Source organism: Dermacentor albipictus, chromosome 8, assembly GCF_038994185.2.
Source record: "Dermacentor albipictus isolate Rhodes 1998 colony chromosome 8, USDA_Dalb.pri_finalv2, whole genome shotgun sequence".
Taxonomy (NCBI): Eukaryota; Metazoa; Arthropoda; class Arachnida; order Ixodida; family Ixodidae; genus Dermacentor; species Dermacentor albipictus.
Genome location: NC_091828.1, coordinates 53,141,284 through 53,161,890, shown reverse-complemented (window position 1 = coordinate 53,161,890; position 20,607 = coordinate 53,141,284). Strand labels below are relative to the sequence as shown.

At 48.3% G+C, this 20,607-nt stretch overlaps 1 protein-coding gene across 1 annotated transcript in view; it reads left to right on the top strand.

The window, feature by feature from the left end:
* LOC135921635 (fatty acid synthase-like) overlaps nucleotides 1-2,330 on the top strand; it is a 144,874-nt gene extending 142,544 nt beyond the window's left edge. Inside the window, exon 25 of the mRNA XM_065455913.1 lies at nucleotides 2,087-2,330. Coding sequence (XP_065311985.1) covers nucleotides 2,087-2,118 — 32 coding nt within the window. The 3' untranslated portion in view covers nucleotides 2,119-2,330. The remainder of the gene's footprint in view (nucleotides 1-2,086) is intronic.
* Nucleotides 2,331-20,607: the final 18,277 nt, after the last annotated feature.

The window sequence follows — 20,607 nt, the reverse complement described above, 5'->3', positions numbered from 1 at the left end:
AAACGTTATACTTCAGCAATACGGTATGCCACTACACTTCTTGAAAGCTAATCGCATTACCGTGCGAAAATATCGTGAGATGGGCTGTGCCGCAATTTTTCATTTTGAACGCGCAAGCATTTATATGCCTGCCCAACAACAAAACCTGTCCAACCGTCTGTCACGTAAGACAAATTGCTATGAAGAAATTCATGTACAACGCAACAAATTCGAAAGGAAAAACGTTGGTGGTGGTGAGTCACCCCAAGCTCGGAAACCGATTGTCCTACCCACTGGGCTAAACACCCACGCTCGTAGAATGCGAATACTGTCACGTTTTAGGGAGGATTAAGATCACAGCAGCAAAAACTGTCAATCACGAAAGCAACTCTTTATTGGGCAAGCCTGTGCCCAAAAAGCAGCTTGCACTCAAAGCACGACAATAGCGGCGAGCACAGTCGGCGACCGTCGAAAAGCCTCATCAGCGGGTCAAGCGCGTTGGTTTTTATGTATGAATCGTGAAGGTTCCAGCGTAATTGCTGGTGCCCGCGTCCCTTCCAGAAAGTACTACACAATTTGAGTCGCGCAAACAATCAGATTACACAAGGTTCGGTGACAACAGACAACGGACAGAACTGTTGTTAACATTCGAGAAACTTCCGCCACATGGAGGTGCCTCCTGCGGCGATAACCTTTAACATTTGTTGCCTGGTGAAAAGCGGTCACCAAACAAAGATAAACAAGTGCACGTGTAATTATATCTGAACCATATGAATATGTTGTACCGGCGGTAAAAAAGAAATGTCAAAGGGGAACAGTTTCTAAGAAAGCTTTGTTGAAAGATTTGGTGATGGTGATATAAAAGCCGTCCTTAGGACCACATGTAGATCCGACATGTAGTACTGTAGACATCAGGAGAATATTCCAATTTTGCGAAACATTAATGCCACGCGCGTCACGTCCCCGATGCGTTTCGGTGGTCGCGGGATGGACCTTCTGTTGGGGCGTTGCTTCACCGACCGAAATGCCATTAATCTCCGAGGGCTCATGCGCTTCACGTTGTGCAACACATATTAGCAGTTATTGAGTTGATAAGGATGATAAGGAGTGGTGAGGGATTATATGGCTCTCATCATGGTTGATAATGGTTCGACGCGGGCAGATAAGCTGGTAAAGAGCAATGAGGCTTATATTGGTCGGAGCGATTCTGATAAGATAATAAGCACCTTAATTGTTGATAATGGTCGCATCAATATCCATAAGGTTGATCAGGAACGATAAGAGTTGGTAAGGGTTGGATCACGTCCGATAAGGCTGATAAAGACAGAGAAGGGTCGGATCTAGTCTGATAAAGTTGATCACGACCGATGAGGGTTGAAAAGGATTTATACCGGCCGGATCAAGTTTCATAACAATAATAATGAAATCGGGCTGCGTGAAGATGAGCTACTGGCACAATACTTATGCACACTTCGACAGCCCTCAGAAGAGTTCGTGTGAATTTATTTTATATCCAGAGACAGTCTGTGGTGGTTCAGCGTTCAATGGTTTCATCATTCAACGGCTTTGAGTTGAAAATTAGTTTGATCTTTGTTATCGCCAGCATTTGTATCCGTTTCTACGTTTCTAGCTGGTTGCTGTGGCGCGCTGTGAGCCTTTTATCATATCTCCGCTATAACGAGGAAGCGAATAAACAGCTTTAGCTGAGCGTCGCTGACGTTCAGATTTCACGTGCTGAGTATTTGCGTATATTTTACATTCTAAATATGCACGTGCAAATTACCTTGCAAATTCCTACCAAGACATCAAGTGGAAGCTGTCTCACTCTTCGTTAAATTAGTTTTACATCGAAACGACGGAAGCGTTTTACGTTCCGCTGTCAGCAGGAGCGTTATGCACAAAGGCAGTTTAAGCGTTTGTGTGCCAGTTCTTGTCATACACTGAGGTCTGAGCCGAACGGATCGTAAACGCTCAAATAAAGCTCTCTAATAGAGCGTCATACCGTATGCGCAATGATTGCCTACAGCACCGTATGTTTTACGTTTCAAGCCACTGTAAAGTCATGCCTAAAGTTATCGGCGTTTTTCTTCCCCTCTTACTTTCCCAGAGCTTCGACGGCAAGCGCAAAGGTCACCGTAGTGGAAGGCAATCATCAAGGCATTCTGCGTGGACAAGGCGTTCAGCAGCACGCGGCAACCACCAGTGGGCAGTGACAACAGTGCTCCTCGCTGACGGAAAAGGCCGTCACGAAGAGCTAGACTTAAGTAGCCCACACTCAAAAAGAGCGATTTTATAAGCTTGAAAAATAAGGAAATAAAGTCACCGAAAGACAATAATTTTTTTTTGTCTTTCATTAGTCAAGCTGTCTCGTACTGGCATATTATTTGTTAGACTGGAGCCTTGCTCTAGAAAGAAAACGCCATTTAATATGGCACTTCTAGCCCCAGCCGACCTGGAATCACTGCCTGGCATCAATACATCCGGATGGGACTGAAAGGCGCAATGCTGGAACTACGTACTGGAGCCGGTTGCATTGAACATTACGTATAGTGCGTTTGCAAGAACAACCTGGCGACTTATTGGAGTACTGATTCCGTCAGTAATACCTGAATATGTGAGAGATTGGGTTATTAGAATAGGCCAGGATAAATTTCGGTCCCGCTTGTCAAGATAGTGCATAGAATAGATTGTCTATCCCATTCGCCAACCTCACAAGCTTGCCGAGTAGCGTGGACGTGTTTCGTTATTCAGGATGTTGCAGTGACCTATAATTTGATAGGAACCTGATGATATTTCGGAACCATTATGTGTAGAGCCTTTGCAATCATTTGTCAGATCGAAACGTAGCATGCATGCCCCAACGCGAACCGGCATCCAACATACATTATTTATGCACTGCAGTCAGTAAGAAGATGCGCTACCGTGGAATCTTTATCATTCGAACTGGAAGGGTCTCGAAAATTTGTTCGAATTAAAGCAACCTCATAGAATGGAGGTCTCATCAGGAGCACTGCGTCAGGTGGGGCACGTGCACTCAGTTAACACATGAGCGGCGATTTCTGGAAATGTGGCTTCACGGCAGCGCACCGCTTGCAAAATTTGCACGTGACCCACTCCCCGGCTTGACTGTTCAATCATTAAGTTTCATTGCGGGTTATGGGGACTCAATTACGGCACTTGCAACGCGAGCAGCAGCAGGCGCACGGCCAGGTCGGAGGCGCCGCCCCGAGAGTTGTGGCGCTGCTGAGAGCATGGTCAGCGGCGTAGTATGTTTGAATTGACCTCCGCAAGTGCTTACGCGTTCAACTTACCGGGCGCTTTCGTTCGTTGAAATATACTAAATTTTGTCAGGACGGCAGGGTCAAGTCGAGTAAACACCAAGTTCGAATTTAGTGAGCTTGAGTTAACCAGATTTCACTGTAGCAGATTCATGCGTACTTCCTATTCACACAAAATCAGCGTTTCGTCACTGTGAGCGGAACCTGGTTCGACAGTGCTTGCTGCTAGATATATTGCCACCTTCTCTGTCTTCTGCTCAATTTTTTTTTACAGTTCTCTTAATCCTCCACTGTACATTACACTATCGTCACACGTATATACTCGGATCATTCATCCGCTTCCAATTCCACGCGCTCGTGCTCGGGGCACCCCTTTCAAGCACCATTCTTTCAATAATTCCTAAATGGTGTTCGTTGGAGTGCCAACCACGATCTGATTATGGGGCACGCTGATAGTGGGAGGCTCTCGATTAATTTCGACCACCTGCAGTCGCGGCGCTCCATTTTAGGTGGTCAGAATTAATAAATTAATCGGAAGACCCCCCACTTCGGCATATTTGAAGCTTTCTTGCAGCGACAGCAAGCAGGAAAGCTTAAATGATGTCGTATATGGACAGTCGAGGCGCTACCGTTACTAACAAATACACATTACTAACAAATAACAAGACGACAAAGCTCCGCCGGCGGGTTCAACCGATTGCAACAACTGAAACGGCCATACCTACGGCACGCTGTGCGGCATACACGGACGCGGCGGTCAACTGAAAAGGAGGACAAATAGCGTTTTCAAGTCCAACACACCATGAGATCAAAAGCACTCGCAGCTGTACAACGAGCCTGTCAGACCCTTTATTATTTGCGCTGAAGGCCATAGAAATGTTTATCATCTTACCTAACATCAACGAAGCCCACATCTGTATTGACAACCTCGACGCAGTTAAGCATCTCAAACAAGTAACGAAAACGTAGCGTATTTGGGAGCAGATACACAAAATTCACAATTCTGCGCGTGTGAACATTAGTGTTCACTGGGCGCAGGTACATGGTCTTGACCTCAACAATGGCCTTGTATCTCGCATTGCTCTCTTTCTCGACGCCCGTAACTCATCGTCTTTTCCTTCCCTCAAGACCCCCGCTCTGTTTCCATCGCCCGCAGATCCATTCTCCGGAGTGACAAGCGTCCCCTCGTCCCCTCGCGTGTCTGGTACCTCCTCCACAATGTGTGTAGGGTGCAGGAAGACACCAGCCATCACTTGTGCTTGGGGTCAACCATGCCAAGACATTGTCTAGTGTGCGAAGTTCTCCGCTCCTGCGTCTACAGTGGATGCCCGCCATCTACATTGGGTTGCGCCCTGGGGCAAAGACAGTTCGCCAAAGTGCGCTCAATAGTGTTAAATTGAACAGTGATCAAGCTGAAGAATATGAAAGATGAACTATGGACGACACATTTTATAAGTCATTGTTGCAGTATCTCTATGAAAGGGGCCTGCATGCTTATATTTATCTCCATTACAACTTTATACGGCGGGGTAAAACAAGCGTAAAACGAAAATTTTTGACCGCCTCGGGTTCTTTAACGCGTACTTTGTGGGGATGCGCGACTCTCGCGCGTCCCCTGTTTTTCCCGCATAGCGCGTCTCCTGTAATCGGGCTTCGCCGTGTGGCCTGCGTGATGCCCGCGGCGGTCGATGTGGTTGGGGCGCAGTGCGAGAGATGGCGCGAGTGTTGCGCTGCTAACGCCGCCTCACGGCAGGGTTACTTAGGGGCGCAGGGGAGGATAGGCTGTCTCTTTCCCGGCGGGTCGGCGAACAGCGTGGACGTCCCGCGCGCGCGCTGACCATGCTTCTGCGAGATCGTCTCGCGTGGCCGCCTTCGAACGCGCCATCGTTGGCGTGACCGTACACGCGAACGACCAGGCGTTGGAATCCAGCATGGGGCGAACATCTTCGCTCGCTATCCGGTCGCGGTGAGTCGGACTTCTAGATTTGTCGCGCGCCCATCGGCATGTTTTGTGGATAACAACTCGGCTAGCAGCGGTGGCGTAGAGGTAGAACACCCGCCTCGCGTGCAAGAGGTCCGTGGTTCGAATCTCGGTGCCGGCAATTTTCCACCGGATTTTTAAAAATCCGCGTGTTGATACAATTGCATAAACAGGCCTGGAGTGTGGCCTGATCCCGGTGACCAGAACCGGTAACGCGCACTCCCTCACCAGAGCAGGATTGGCCACCCTGGTGCAGTACTTGGCCACAACCTCCTATATGAACAACACAATCAAACCCCGGCCCTCAGTCCCCAGCAGCTGTGAAGCAACTGACCACGGCGGCGGTCAGACCTGCGACGCAGCACAGGGTGCTAAGAATCACTGGCTCCGGACAGGCCGCCATTGGAATATGAACCTGGCAACGTTTAACGCTAGAACGTTACCTAGTGAGGCGAGTCTAGCAGTGCTATTGGAGGAATTAGAGGGCAGTAAATGGGATATCATAGGGCTCAGTGAAGTTAGGGGGCCAAAAGAAGCATACACACTGCTAAAAAGCGGGCACGTCCTGTGCTACCGGGGCTTAGCGGAGAGAAGAGAACTAGGCGTCGGATTCCTGATTAATAAGAATATAGCTGGTAACATACAGGAATTCTATAGCATTAACGAGATGGTGGCAGGTCTTGTTGTGAAACTTAATAAGAGGTACAAAATGAAGATTGTACAGGTCTACGCCCCTACATCCAGTCATGATGACCAGGAAGTAGAAAGCTTCTATGAAGACGTGGAATCGGCGATGGGTAGAGTGAAAACTAAATACACTATACTAATGGGCGACTTTAATGCCAAGGTAGGCAAGAAGCAGGCTCAATTCAGTGGGGGAATATGGCATAGGCACTATAGGAATATCAGGGGAGAGTTATTAGTAGAGCTTGCGGAACAGAATAACATGAGGATAATGAATACCTTCTTCCGCAAGCGGGATAGCCGAGAGTGGACGTGGAGGAGCCCGAACGGCGAGACTAGCAATGAAATAGACCTCATATTCTGCGCTAACCCTGGCATCATACAAAATGTGGACGTGCTCGGCAAGGTGCGCTGCAGTGACCACAGGATCATAAGAACTCGAATTAGCCTAGACCTGAGAAGGGAACGGAAGAAACTGGTACATAAGAAGCCGATCAATGAGTTAGCGGTAAGAGGGAAAATAGAGGAATTCCAGATCAAGCTACAGAACAGGTATTCGGCTTTAACTCAAGAAGAGGACCGTAGTGTTGAAGCAATGACCGACAATCTTGTGGACATCATTAAGGAGTGTGCAATGGAAGTCGGTGGTAACTCCGTTAGGCAGGATACCAGTAAACTACCGCAGGAGACGAAAGATCTGATCAAGAAACGTCAATGTATGAAAGCCTCTAACCCTACAGCTAGAATAGAACTGGCAGAACTTTCGAAGTTAATCAACAAGCGTAAGACAGCTGACATAAGGAAGTATAATATGTATAGAATTGAACATGCTCTCAGGAACGGAGGAAGCCTAAAAACAGTGAAGAAGAAACAAGGAATAGGCAAGAATCAGATGTATGCGTTAAGAGACAAAGCCGACAATATCATTACTAATATGGATGAGATAGTTCAAGTTGCTGAGGAGTTCTATAGAGATTTATACAGTACCAGCGGCACCCACGACGATAATGGAAGAGAAAATAGTCTAGAGGAATTCGAAATCCCACAGGTAACGCCGGAAGAAGCAAAGAAAGCCTTGGGACATATGCAAAGGGGGAAGGCAGCTGGGGAGGATCAGGTAACAACAGATTTGTTGAAGGATGGTGGACAGATTGTTCTAGAGAAACTGGCCACCCTGTATACGCAATGCCTCATAACGACGAGCGTACCGGAATCTTGGAAAAACGCTAATATAATCCTAATCCATAAGAAAGGGGACGCCAAAGACTTGAAAAATTATAGACCGATCAGCTTGCTGTCTGTTGCCTACAAAGTATTTACTAAGGTAATCGCAAATAGAATCAAGAACACCTTAGACTTCTGTCAACCAAAGGACCATGCAGGATTCCGTAAAGGCTACTCAACAATAGACCATATTCACACTATCAATCAGGTTATAGAGAAATGTGCGGAATATAACCAACCCTTATATATAGCTTTCATTGATTACGAGAAAGCATTTGATTCTGTCGAAACCTCGGCAGTCATGGAGGCATTACGGAATCAGGGTGTAGACGAGCCGTATGTAAAAATACTGAAAGATATCCATAGCGGCTCCACAGCCACCATAGTCCTCGATAAAGAAAGCAACAAAATCCCAATAAAGAAAGGCGTCAGGCAGGGAGATACGATCTCTCCAATGCTATTCACAGCGTGTTTACAGGAGGTATTCAGAGACCTGGATTGGGACGAAATGGGGATAAAAGTTAATGGATAATGCCTTAGTAACTTGCGATTCGCTGATGATATTGCCTTGCTTAGTAACTCAGGGGACCAACTGCAATGCATGCTCACTGACCTCGAGAGGCAAAGCAGAAGAGTGGGTCTAAAAATTAATCTGCAGAAAACTAAAGTAGTGTTTACCAGTCTCGGAAGAGAACAGCAATTTACAATAGGCAGCGAGGCACTGGAAGTCGTAAGGGAATACATCTACTTAGGGCAGGTAGTGACTGCGGATCCGGATCATGAGACGGAAATAATCAGAAGAATAAGAATGGGCTGGGGTGCGTTTGGCAGGCATTCTCAGATCATGAACAGCAGGTTGCCATTATCCCTCAAGAGAAAAGTGTATACTAGCTGTGTCTTACCTGTACTCACCTACGGGGCAGAAACCTGGAGGCTTACGAAAAGGGTTCTACTCAAATTGAGGACGACGCAACGAGCTATGGAAAGAAGAATGATAGGTGTAACGTTAAGGGATAAGAAAAGAGCAGATTGGGTGAGGGAACAAACGCGAGTTAATGACATCTTAGTTGAAATCAAGAAAAGAAATGAGCATGGGCAGGATATGTAATGAGGAGGGAAGATAACCGATGGTCATTAAGGGTTACGGACTGGATTTCAAGGGAAGAGAAGCGTAGCAAGGGGCGGCAGAAAGTTAGGTGGGCGGATGAGATTAGTAAGTTTGCAGGGATGGCATGGCCACAATTAGTACATGACCGGGGTTGGAGAAATATGGGAGAGGCCTTTGTCCTGCAGTGGGCGTAACCAGGCTGATGATGATGATGATGATGATGATGATGATGATGATGATGATGATGATGATGATAGCAGGCATTAATCTATGAAAGGTGCAAGAAATGCCCTTGTGATTGTTTGCTCTACTGTGTTGTCGTTTCTTTGTCCCAAGAGCACGGGAGGAGAACCCCACGTCTGGCGCCCAACACATGGGTTCACGGGTGTTTCACGGTAGGTTCACGGTCATCCTGCTTCGCAACCCCCACCTCATGCGCCGCACCTCGAGCTATTGTCCCCCCCCACCCCCACCACCACCTGCTTGACTCTTCGCGAAAGTGCAGTGGGAGGCTGGCACGGTTCCAGGTAGTTGATCTTGGTCCCGAGCAAAGCTGTTTTGCGACTCTGGAGGGTCATTCGAGAACAACCCGTCTCCTCCAGTGGAACGCTTCCTGGCGAGGAGGGTGATGCCGGAGGCAAGTCAACCCTCGGACAATGGAGCCCTTGGAGCGTCCCCATTGGCCGAATGTGACGGCACTTGCACGGGCGCCTACCACTGGAGGAAAATAACGACAGCTGAACTGGCTCGACGTTTGGCCAAAAATGACGTGACCCCGAGAGACTGAAAGGGTTAAAATAGAGACACAGGGAGAAGAGTTTTTTCTCGTTCTTGCCTCGGGCCGCAGCATCCTATTTGCTGCCGGCAGTCGATGACTTTATGACTGTTCATTATGTTGCGTTATTACTGTAAGTAATGTAAATAAACCTTCAGTTCTCAAAATCCTCCTCAACGTCGGCCAACTCCCGCACTCAACGGCGAGATCTAATAGTTGCCACGTCATTGTTTAAAAGGCATATGTCATTTGTCAGTATAAAATCTTCAAGTCCTTGACCCTAGTGTCGGTCGTTTTACTACCCCATAACGTGTTCGTTCGTTAGAATCACCCGCTATTAAAAAAGTTCTGGTAAACGGTTTAAAGTTAACTCGAGATCTATTACAGTAAAATGCGAATGCGGTGGAATGTGTAGTGAACAAATCGTGATGGCTTTGTGTGCTAAAACGGCGACAGAAACGGCTTCTATGTGACTGTTAATGGCAACTTCTTTAGCTGCGTTACCACACTGCAGAACAATGGATACACCACCCGAAAGCCGGTTCGCCTAAGATGGTCGCGCTGTACAACCGTGAAGCCTTTTAAAATGTTTTTTGTGTTTTTCACGTAGGTTTGTTTCCTGTAAGCATAAAGCCACAGCGGAGAAGTTACTTAACACGTATTTAAGGTCACCTAAGTTGCGTAAGAGTGCTCTACAATTCCAGTTGATAATAAAAGCCATTTTCAACCTGAAAGGTAAGAAAATGGCATTAGGGAAGAATAATATATAAGAATATGTTAGGTGACATGGATTTAAATTAGGCTAATATAAAGGAGCGATAACCTGTAGGTTATCGCTTTTTTATTTAGAGTGGTTATTGGGACTTTGTCCCTCTTTCCGCGCTCGAGCGAGCGCTTGTCCTTTGGTATCGATGACACCGGGGTCCTTGCGTCGACCACCATTGCTCTCTCTGAGGCGCTGGAGAATCGAGAGTTGCGCACCGAGACACGTGTCTCGGGCCATGCAGTTCGGTTGATTTCAGGGCCCTGCGAGACTGGTGCTTGCAGGCCCTTTGAAGAGGATGGAGCAGCACTGGCTCCTTTCACAACGGGGGCGGGAGGGGTAACTGCGGGACCACTATGTGTGGGCTTGGAAGACTCTTGTGACACTGCCCCCACTTGCGTCACATCGGCATAACTTCGCGAAAGGTATGACAATCGCTTTCTTGCTTCAAAGAACGAGACTTTTCTTTGACAGTTAGTGAAATTACTCCTTTTTGCCCAGCAAGGGCTAGACCGCGAGTTAGCTGGATGGTCTCCTTCGCAGTTAACACAATGTGGGGAACAAGTGCAATTGTCAGATTGGTGATCGTGGCAGCTGCAATTAGCGCAAGTTTGTCCTCGGCATATATGTGAAGCATGTCGAAACCTTTGGAATTTGAAATACCATCTGGAGTTCGGGATGCATGGCCTGATATTTACTTCTACATAACCTGCGTCCAAGCAAGGTAGGCATTATGCTTGTTCCAAAGGTGAGTATAAATGTTTTGTCAGGATTTCTTAGTGATTTCCGCGGATGACAATGCTTTTTACTTTGGTAATGTTTTGCTTCTGGAAACTTCTCAAGCCAAGAAAGTCTTAAGATATCACACCCCGACTTGTATTATGTGTTCTGTAGGATAAAATTGTCACTATCGCGCCGCCAATGCTCGTAAGTTCCGAGAGCTTTTGCGCTTGACCTTTATCATTTAGTTCTGGGAGGAGGTCCCCGCTAGACATTTTTGAGGCTCTGTATGTCGGTCCAATTTTGTCTTTCAGGCACTTGTCCACCAGGAATGGAGAGAGCTTTCTTACTGGTATGTTGGTTTCGCTGTGGACAACATAGTACTTGGGAAATGATTGGACGTTGCTCTGAAAACAGAACTGGAACGGTGCGGCATCGTTTAAGACGCCGATCATAGACGACAGAAGTTTGCGTTGCCATAAGAAAATGTATTTGTTCGGCAACAGCGCCGACCGCCCCCCATGGAGCCCAACGAGGAGATGCGGCAGAGCTAGCATACAAGTCGGCATGACGCCGTCGCACGCCATCACTATAACCAAATATGGTGTACCCAAGGTAGGGCAGCCACACAAGGTTAACTCTTGTCGCCATGGAGAAAGGAAGTAAATGGAAGAAAGAAGGTGCCAGAAAAGGCCAGAAAGTGAGAGAGAGAGAGAGACGAAGATTTGAGGAGAGAGAGAGAGAGACAGGAAAAGGTGACTGCCGTTTTCCTCTAGGTGGGTCAGTCTGGAGGTGCCGTCTATGTAAAGCAGAGACAAAAGAGGTGTGTTGCCTGCGCCAGGGGGCCCTAAAAGTCGGAACACCAGGCATCGGCTCAACCCCCAGGATCCCCCTTTCGGCAGACGCGGCTAAACTGCGCACGGCTACACGCGGGAGGGTCCAACCCTCGTGTGCTCGGGTACGTGGTGTCGCAACACACCATACACCTGACGACGCAGACGCCCCTGCGGGGTTTTTGGGGTTGATCGTTGAGTGAACACAAATGCGATCGTTCACTCTCATGTCGAGCTTTAGTCTTGCAAGACTTTACTTTTGGAAATATCCAATCAATCAATCAAGCATCAATAAACCAGTCAATCAATCGATTTCCCAATTAATTGTCTCATCAATTAATTAGACAATATACAAATAAATTACACATTAATAAATGGTTATTGAATGAACTCCAATACCTTACATAGCATTAAATAGCTAGAGGCAGGTCCAGCTGCCTTGACGACACTGCCTCAGCCGTATATTGCACAGACGTGCAAAGCAGCAAACATACAACGAAACAATAAAAGACGTGAACAAGAACATCAAGAAACATAAACATCAACAGAACTGGCTACTCGAAAGGAGATCATCGGTTCGGTGTTTTTTATACCCATGGCGGTACTATCTTCCAATTCTAGAATTGGTTACGTAGGCATCAAATGTTTCGGCAAATCGCGGCGGATACTAGGCAGTTGACCAATGTTTACAAGAATGAGCAAGTGACAAATAAATAATATGCCTGAGACATTTCTTAGGCGTAGACGCCTCGCAAAAAAAATTTAAAAGAAATAACGCGGAATGTAAATCGCAAGCGATGAAAAACAACACAATCACGTATTGTCGCGCCTGCGGCTTTAGAATTTTTTGTCTCTTCAAGATCCTGTCGAGTTCATGCGGTGGTAAACACATTATACTTTGTTTCACAATATTCTGGCACTGTAGTAAAATTCTCAACGTACTCAGCCGTTCAGAAGTGCGCGACAGAAAGTAGCACCGATATTGAACGTTATTATACTGGGCTTCTATTACTACAGTAATGCGTTTAGCATTGAATAAATATGGCGACAAACCGTATTGACACCGTCAAACGAGTTATATATGACGCGCGTACTGCAGCGGGATTCCTCTTTCGCGCTACCCTAACAACACTCGGAGCCATCTAGCGAAGCCACGGCTAATACTGAGTTTTGCCCCCAAAATGCTTGGCGTGCCCGTGCATGCGAACGCGGACAAACGCGTCACGCAGCAAACGGGCTCCTTTTACACGTCCATGGATGGATGGATGGATGGATGGATGGATGGATGGATGGATGGATGGATGGACGGACGGACGGACGGACGGACGGACGGACGGACGGACGGACGGACGGATGGATGGATGGGACGGACGGACGGACGGACGGACGGACGGACGGACGTTATGAGTTCCTTTTGGAACGGGGTGGTGGGTTGCGCCAGCAACCTGTTGCTTGGTGGCGTAACCCACCTACTGCCTAATGTCCTATCTAGGTAAAGAAAGAAAAAAAGAAAAAAAAACGCACCGTGAATTCCCATAGCCAAATTCTCTGACCTCCTATTGTGAGCTTAGTTTTTGTGCGTCTCCGTTTTGGCGTTTCGCTACTTTTCTTCCACCAAGCTTCCCATCGCCTCTTACTAATCTCTACTGCTGACGTATTTCCTTTCCCTCTGCTCTCGCTGAACCCAAGAGCTTCAAGGAGTCCAGTTGTGCCTAAATCGACCACTGGGCAGATCTCATCACATTCTAATAAAACATGCTCCATAGTTTCCCTAGTTTTCAACGCAGCAAGCACATGCTTCTTCTTCCTTCTTATATCTTGCTTTATAGTAGCGTGTTCTAAGGCATCCCGATGTCGCTTCCAAAAGTGATGAGCTTCCCTTTGATTTATAAATTGCTTCTTTCGTGATTTCGTTTTTTTCCTCCTAAGTAGTTACTCATGGCAGGTTTCTTTTCCGTTGCCGTCACTCATGAGATTATTTCAGCCTCTCTGACTTTGCGCTTGACGATCTTTGTTTCTGTGTTGCTCACCATACAGGCCGCATACTTGCCGGTGTAGCGGTTGAAGGACGGACTTCGGGATGAAAAGCAAACTTGGGAGGGTTTATTTTACATTATTTACAAGGAGGCGAGGGACAAGTAACAGTCGTACAGTCATTACGGGCCGGCAGCAACTCGGACGCTGCGGCCCGTGGCAAGAAGTTCGAGAGAGGTGAATCAGGGAATCAGGGAATGCTCCAGAATGCTTCTTTTAAACCCTTCGAGGACTGGAAGTCGCGTCATGTTCGACCAATGGGAGAGTCCGCTCAGATGACGCCATTTTCAGCCAATGGTTGGCGCCCGTATCGCGTTGTCACACCCGGCGGCTCTCTGCGGTCTTGCCTCGCAGACTTGCAATGCGCTTCTTCAAAGGAGGAGAAGTGGGGGCGCTCATGCTCCATTGTCCGAGGGCCCACCTGCTCCCGGTGCTACGGCCCCGCAGCGGTAGCAAATGTCTTCTTCAAAGGCGATGAAGAGGGACGATCGGGCTCCATTGTCCGAGGGCTCCTCTAGTACCGGCGGTACGGCTCCGCTGTGGTAGCAAATGCCTTCTTCAAAGGCGAAGAAGGGTGACGATTGGGCTCCATTGTCAGAGGGCCCCTTCTAATCCCGGCGGCGTACGAACTTGTTGGCACGTGAACTTGTTGGCTCGTGCGCTCCTCTGGAATGTGCTGCGATTCGATGTGGTCCTGGGGAACTCGAAGTAGGCGCAGGAAACAGCTCCATATCTAACACCGGTAAGCTTCCTATCTTTTCCTCCACTGTGAATCAATGTTTTCCTTTGCGAATACCTCGACACTCTCCCAGCCCGTTTGCTTTCTTCCATATTCCTCACCCGTTCTTCACAATCAATTTTGCTACGAGTTTCCCTCAAATCAAAACTAGTCGAGAGCATATCCCCCTGCACATATTCATTTGTAGTCTCCCCGTGAGCGCACTTTGCGAGGCGTCCCACTGACCTTTGGTTCCCATCGAGCCCTGATTGTACCCCTGATTAAAAGCAAACAACCGCATTTCCAAAAGTAAGTCCTGGTGCCATTACACCTTTCCACATACCCCGGAGCACCTCGTTCGTATTGTATGCCCATAGTACTCTGTTCTGAATTATGGCTGCATTCCTCTCACCCTTTACTGTTATTCTTTTTTCCAGTGTTTCCATATATCTATTGCTTTCCTTTATCCGTATACCAAGGCATTTATATTCTGCTACCCGAGATATTTCCTGGCCCTCTATTGCCACTGTCTGTTCACTGTTTTCATTTAATACCATTTCTAACACTAAATTTCAAATCTAAAGTCTCGTCTTCCTGGCCACAGATATTAGCCAGACGTTGCAAAACACTTCGCTGGTTACCTAGCAAGACAATGTCGTCCTCATAAAATAAACCTGGGAGTTGCTGCTCTATTACTGTTCCCGCCTGTTTGTATGAGAGATTAAACCTGATACTACTTCCTTCTTGCGCCCTCTCCATTCTCACCATGTGCATCATAAGCAGCAGTGAGGATAAAGGGCACCCCTGCCTCAGTCCCTTGTTGATATCAACTTTCTCCTCGCTCCTCATCCATCCTCATTCAACGCACATGGTACTTTCTAGGTAAATCTATCTCAAAAGCTGTAGAAAATCGTCACCTAAGCCCCTTCCAGAATATCCCACAGAATGTTGCGGTCTACGTTGTCATAAGATGGATGGATGGATGGATGGATGGATGGATGGATGGATGGATGGATGGATGGATGGATGGATGGATGGACGGACGGACGGACGGACGGACGGACGGACGGACGGACGGACGGACGGACGGACGGACGGACGGACGTTTGAAACAGGGCGGTGGGTTGCGCCTCCAAGCACTTGCTATTACACTGCCCAATGTCCTACCCAAGTTGATCCAGGTCCCGGGGCCGACTTGCTCAACAGCAAGTCGGCCCCGGGACCGGACGGCGCAACTAATAAGACCCTTCGTAACTTTGACAACGAGACCGTCTCCGAACTGACCAAGTACATCAACGATTGCTGATTGCATCTCTCCACGCAGGATGCAACGTTGCAAATCAAGCACCAGATACTCGACAACAAGACAAGAGGTACCAGGGCCATTCTAGGATTAGACCTCAAGAAAGCCTTCGACAATGCAGCTCACGCAGCCATACTATATACGCAGCATTGCCGCACTCAATCTAGGAAACCGAGCGTACAGCTCAGTTAAGGATTTCCTCGCAAACAGGAAAGTCTCCTTAACGCTGGGCAAACTCGCATCCGAAGACAGGAACATAGGCAGCGTCGGCACCCCGCAAGCCTCGGTCATCTCGCCGATGCTCTTTAATCTCATTATGATCGGCCTCCCCGAGCGCCTCAACGCCATCGAGGGAGTGCATCACACAATATACGCGGACGACGTTACGATCTGGGTGTCCGACTGAAGCGACGGAGAAATCTAACAGCGATTACAGACCGCGGTCGAGGTGGTGAAGGAGTACCTCGTCGGAACCGGTCTCGTCTGCTCGCCAGCAAAATCGGAACTCCTCCTCTACCGCCCGACGCTTAGGGGAAGACCCCCCAAGGCTTACATCCAGCATGCTGCATACGAAGAAATTTGCATACGCACCAAAGACGGACAAGAAATAGCCCGGTTGAAGCAGATTAAGGTGCTCGGACTCATCATAGAATCGAACGGCAACAACGGAGAAACGGTCAGGCATTTGGAGACTAAGATCACGAACACGATGAGGCTCATCACAAGAATCACCAACAGACATCAGGGTATGAGGGAGGCCGACGTCGTCAGACTCATACACTCCTTCGTTATTAGCCACATTACCTATGTGGCCGCCTACCACAACTGGTACGCAGCCGAATATGCCAAACTGAACCCCCTCATTAGAAGAGCACACAAGATGGCACTGGGCCTTCCAGACAGCACCAGCACGGAACTGCTGCTACAGCTGGGCGTCCACAACACGCTTGAAGAGTTAATTGAAGCACACCAAATCTCGCAACTCGAAAGACTAGCGAAGACACGAACGGGCAGGAGTATCCTGGACAAACTCGGGATAAGTTATCACAAGCAGCACGGCGTCAAGCGCGATCAGGGAAAAGCTGCAGGTGGCTAATATACCCAAGAACATGAGCCCCGAATTCAATCAGGGTCGAAGAGAGAGTAGAGCCAAGGCTTTACTCCAAGCCTTCGGTAGGGACAAGGAAGCGCTGTACGTAGACGCGGCAGAATACGAGGATCGACGTGCTTTTGCAGTGGCCGTCCTCAATACCGAGAAACAATTGGTCAGTTGTTGTAACATACGTGTAAAAACCCCGAGGTAGCGGCAGAGGTGGCGATAGCCCTAGCCATCGTTAACCCCAGTTGTAGATACGTAATCAGTGACTCGCAGACGGCGGTCAGAAACTATGCACAAGGCAGAATTTCGCCGAATGCTGAGGCTATACTCAAAGCCAACGCGAACTATGTCGCCTCCGAGGAGACGGAGGAACGACACATTATATGGTTCCCGGCTCACACGTCCCCCGACACCCCCGTACCCAACCTCAACGAGGAGGTCCACCGCGTAGCGCGAGGTCTCACGTTCGGCGCCCGCGAAGAAGGATCCTCTCTTGGGGTTGGAAATCCATTGGAGGCATGAACAGAGAGGGACAGAATGACCAGATACTGTGATATTGGAAAATTTTATCAAAATTCAAGGCGGGTTTATCCGCCCCTTAACCCCAAACTCGACAGGGCCCAAGCGGTAGACTGGCGGCAGCTACAAACAAAGACCTTCCCCAACCCCGTCCATCTCGGGAGGATATATCCGGACATCTACTCAGATGATAACTGCAAGCTATGCAGCAGGGCTCACGCATCTCTTTGACACATTCTCTGGGAATGTGACGTTATATGCGAAGAAAATGCAGTTTCCCCAGATGAAGCTGCGGCGCGATGGACGGCCGCGTTGCGCAGCTCAAACCTCGAAAATCAACTATAGGCCATCCAGCAAGCCCGTGAGGCGGCGAGGAGACAGGATCTCCGGACCTCCTCGGGGGCAGCCTAGGCCCAGGCCACGAATTCGCCGGATTATTAATAAAGTTGTTACCACCACCACCATTTCCCTAACCTCACGCATGGGGAAATTGATGGAGCGCGTAGTCCAGACCAGACTGACGCACTTTATGGAGCAGAACGACCTGTGGCCGCACGAGAACATCGGCTTCCGACCGGGCTTGTGCACGCAGGACGTGATGCTCCGACTAAAACATGACATAATCGACTCACGTTCTAGAGACGCCAAGGTAATCCTCGGCCTGGACTTGACAAAGGCTTTTGAAAATGTTAAACACGAAGCGATACTCCACGGTCTCCAAGAAATTGGGGTAGGCGCGCGAACATTCGACTATGTCAAGGACTTTTTTGTCAGACGGAACTGCCTGCATGAAGTTCCAAGATATTGAACCTCCGACACTGAAATTAGGTAGCAGGGGTACGCCGCAGGGCTCGGTTCTTCCCCCGTTCCTCTTCAACGTGGCGATGAGGGGCCTCCCCGAAGCTCTGAGAAGCATACAGGGGCTAAATTTCAGTATGTATGCGGATGGCATCACCCTCTGGACCAACCAGGGGAGAAATCGGAGTTAATCGTTTACAACCCAAAGTCGCTCCGGTGTAAGCGTAGCTGGGAATTTGACATTAAAGTAGAGGGGAAACCAGTTCCAAAGGTAAACAAAATCAGAATCTTAGGACTTTTCATACAGGAAAACGGATATAATGATGGGACAATCAAAAATCTAGAGGGATTTGCCACGCAAACACTTGGCATATTTAGAAGGGTCGCGCTGAAAGGACGAGGCCTGAAGGAAAGAAGCTTGCTTAAACTAACCCAACCATACGTAATAAGCCGCGTGTGCTATGATACGCCTTTCTCAAATATCAGGTCAGAGGAGAAGAGGAAACTCGACTTTATGCACCGTCATTCGACGGTGCATAAAGAGCGTTTTAGGCTTACCAATTACCATCTCCACAGAGAAAGCTTCTCTTTATGGGAGTGCACAATACCTGGGACGAAATAGCGGAGGCTGTCAGAATTTCGCAGCTCGAAAGATGAAGCCGAACGACCACGGGCAGAGCTATCCTCGACATGGTAGGCCTGCAAACAGATAGGGCACTACGAGGCAAGACAAACATCCCACTGGACTGCCGAGAAAATATAATAATTCCCCCCTCCCTCGTAATATGCATCCCATATTCAACACGGAGAGGAGGGAAAAGATAGCAGAAGCACTAATCAAACGCTTTGATTCAATGAACAGCAAGTCGGTTGCGTACGTGGACGCGGCAAGTGGCAAGTCGGGTGCGGCGGTCGCCTCGGTGGTCGACGGCCGAGGTGCCCCCGTATATCGGCCGCCACCATTAGAGGCCGCAACTCGGAAACGGCTGAAGAAGTTGCGATAGCGTTTGCTTGCGTGGGAACGGAAGCAAATTTCATAATTAGCGATAGCAAAACGGCCATCTGGAATTTTGGAAAGGGTAGGATCTCGCCGGAAGCGGAAAGGGTTCTGGCCAGTAGACGGCTGAACAGAAAAATTTGCCTAATTAGGACCCCTGCACACACGTCCGTTCCTGGCAACGAGGCGGCCCGCGAGTTAGCCCGAGCTCTATACTTCAGGGTGGCTGTGGAACCGCCTGACTGTCGGAACATGGACGAGCGTCTGCAAAATTATACGGAGATTGTCGAAAATTATCGGCTACGCAGGAGACTGGTGCTACCACCGGATAAAAGTCTAAACAATAGAGAGGCAGTCGCATGGCGGCGCCTGCAAGCTGGGAACTTCGTAAACCCGGTCTGGACATACCATGTTATGCATGATAGAGAAAACGATGAGTGCAAACACTGTGGGGCGAGAGGGACCCTCGATCACATAATCTGGGAATGCGCTAGCTCACCAGGGGTTAAAGCAAACATAAATTGTAGAGAGGCCTGGGAAGCCCTGCTGCGGAGTGAGAACCCTACTCCACAGCAACACGCCATCCGCCTGGCGGAAGAAGCCGCGAAAAGTCAAGACCTCTTTGCTTGCTTCTGATCACGGAGGTTCGGGCCCCCGTCCCCAAGGCCTGTGTGCCGGGGCCGGGGAGTAGGGGCCTTCTTATCCGGCGGTACAATAAAGTTGCTATCATCATCAGCAGCATCATCAAGTTTCGACGAAGAAGCAAAAGTTGGTTGGAGGTAAACTTCTTTTAATCAAGTGTGGAACTAGGCGCAATGACGAATAGTATTTTAGAATATTGTACTGGCGTGGTTCTTTCACGTGAAGTCATATAGGTGAACATAGGTAAGAACTTTTCGCGTTTATTTGGCTCAGTAAATAAGCAATAAATTGTGGGTTTGTGAAATATTTTTCATAAACATCGTTAATGTTTCAGGCACAATATATTTTTTTACTGTTTTTGCCCGCTACTATTTTTTTCTCCTAAACATAATATTTGACTATGAAATCAAGTACTTTTCCAGAAAGTTTGTTCCGAAGTTGGCAAAAAATCACCTTTTGACGATGTTCCCTCTTAAATTAAGCATGAGGGCTCTCGAGATAAAAATACGCGAAATAGCTTATTACTCGCACCAATCTTACAGCTTGTGACCAAGGAAAACAAGGGGAATGCGGGAGATGGAAATTCAAGACGATGTGCAAAACGAGAACAAGGTGAAAGCAGGAGCCAACGTTTCGACAAGTGGATTTGTCTAAAGTCCACTTGTCGAAACGTTGGCTCCTGCTTTCACCTTGTTCTCGTTTTGCTCATCAGCTTGTGACCAAGAAATTTTAGTTCTAGTGAATTTCATCTGAAGTGAGAAGTATTTTTAAAGTCCACAACCCATCTCACCGCGGTAGGCACGGTAGGCTTAGTGGCTATGGCGTTCGGCTGCTAAGCACGAGTTCGCGGAATCGAATCCCGGCCGTGGTGGCCGCATTTCGATGTCAGTGAAATGCGAAAACACCCGTGTACTTAGATTTAGGTGCACGTTAAAGAAACCCAGGTGGCCGAAATTTCCGGTGCCCTCCACTACGGCGTGCCGCATAATCAGACCGTGGTTTTGGCACGTAAAACCCCATAATTTAATAAATAAATAACTCCTCAGCTGTGTCATCACTGCATAACACGTGCGGGCCAAAATTGAATCCTTGCCGTGATCATGAACTCTGGATGGGTCTAAAATTAAATGCTGCTTTACGCGCGGTAAATGG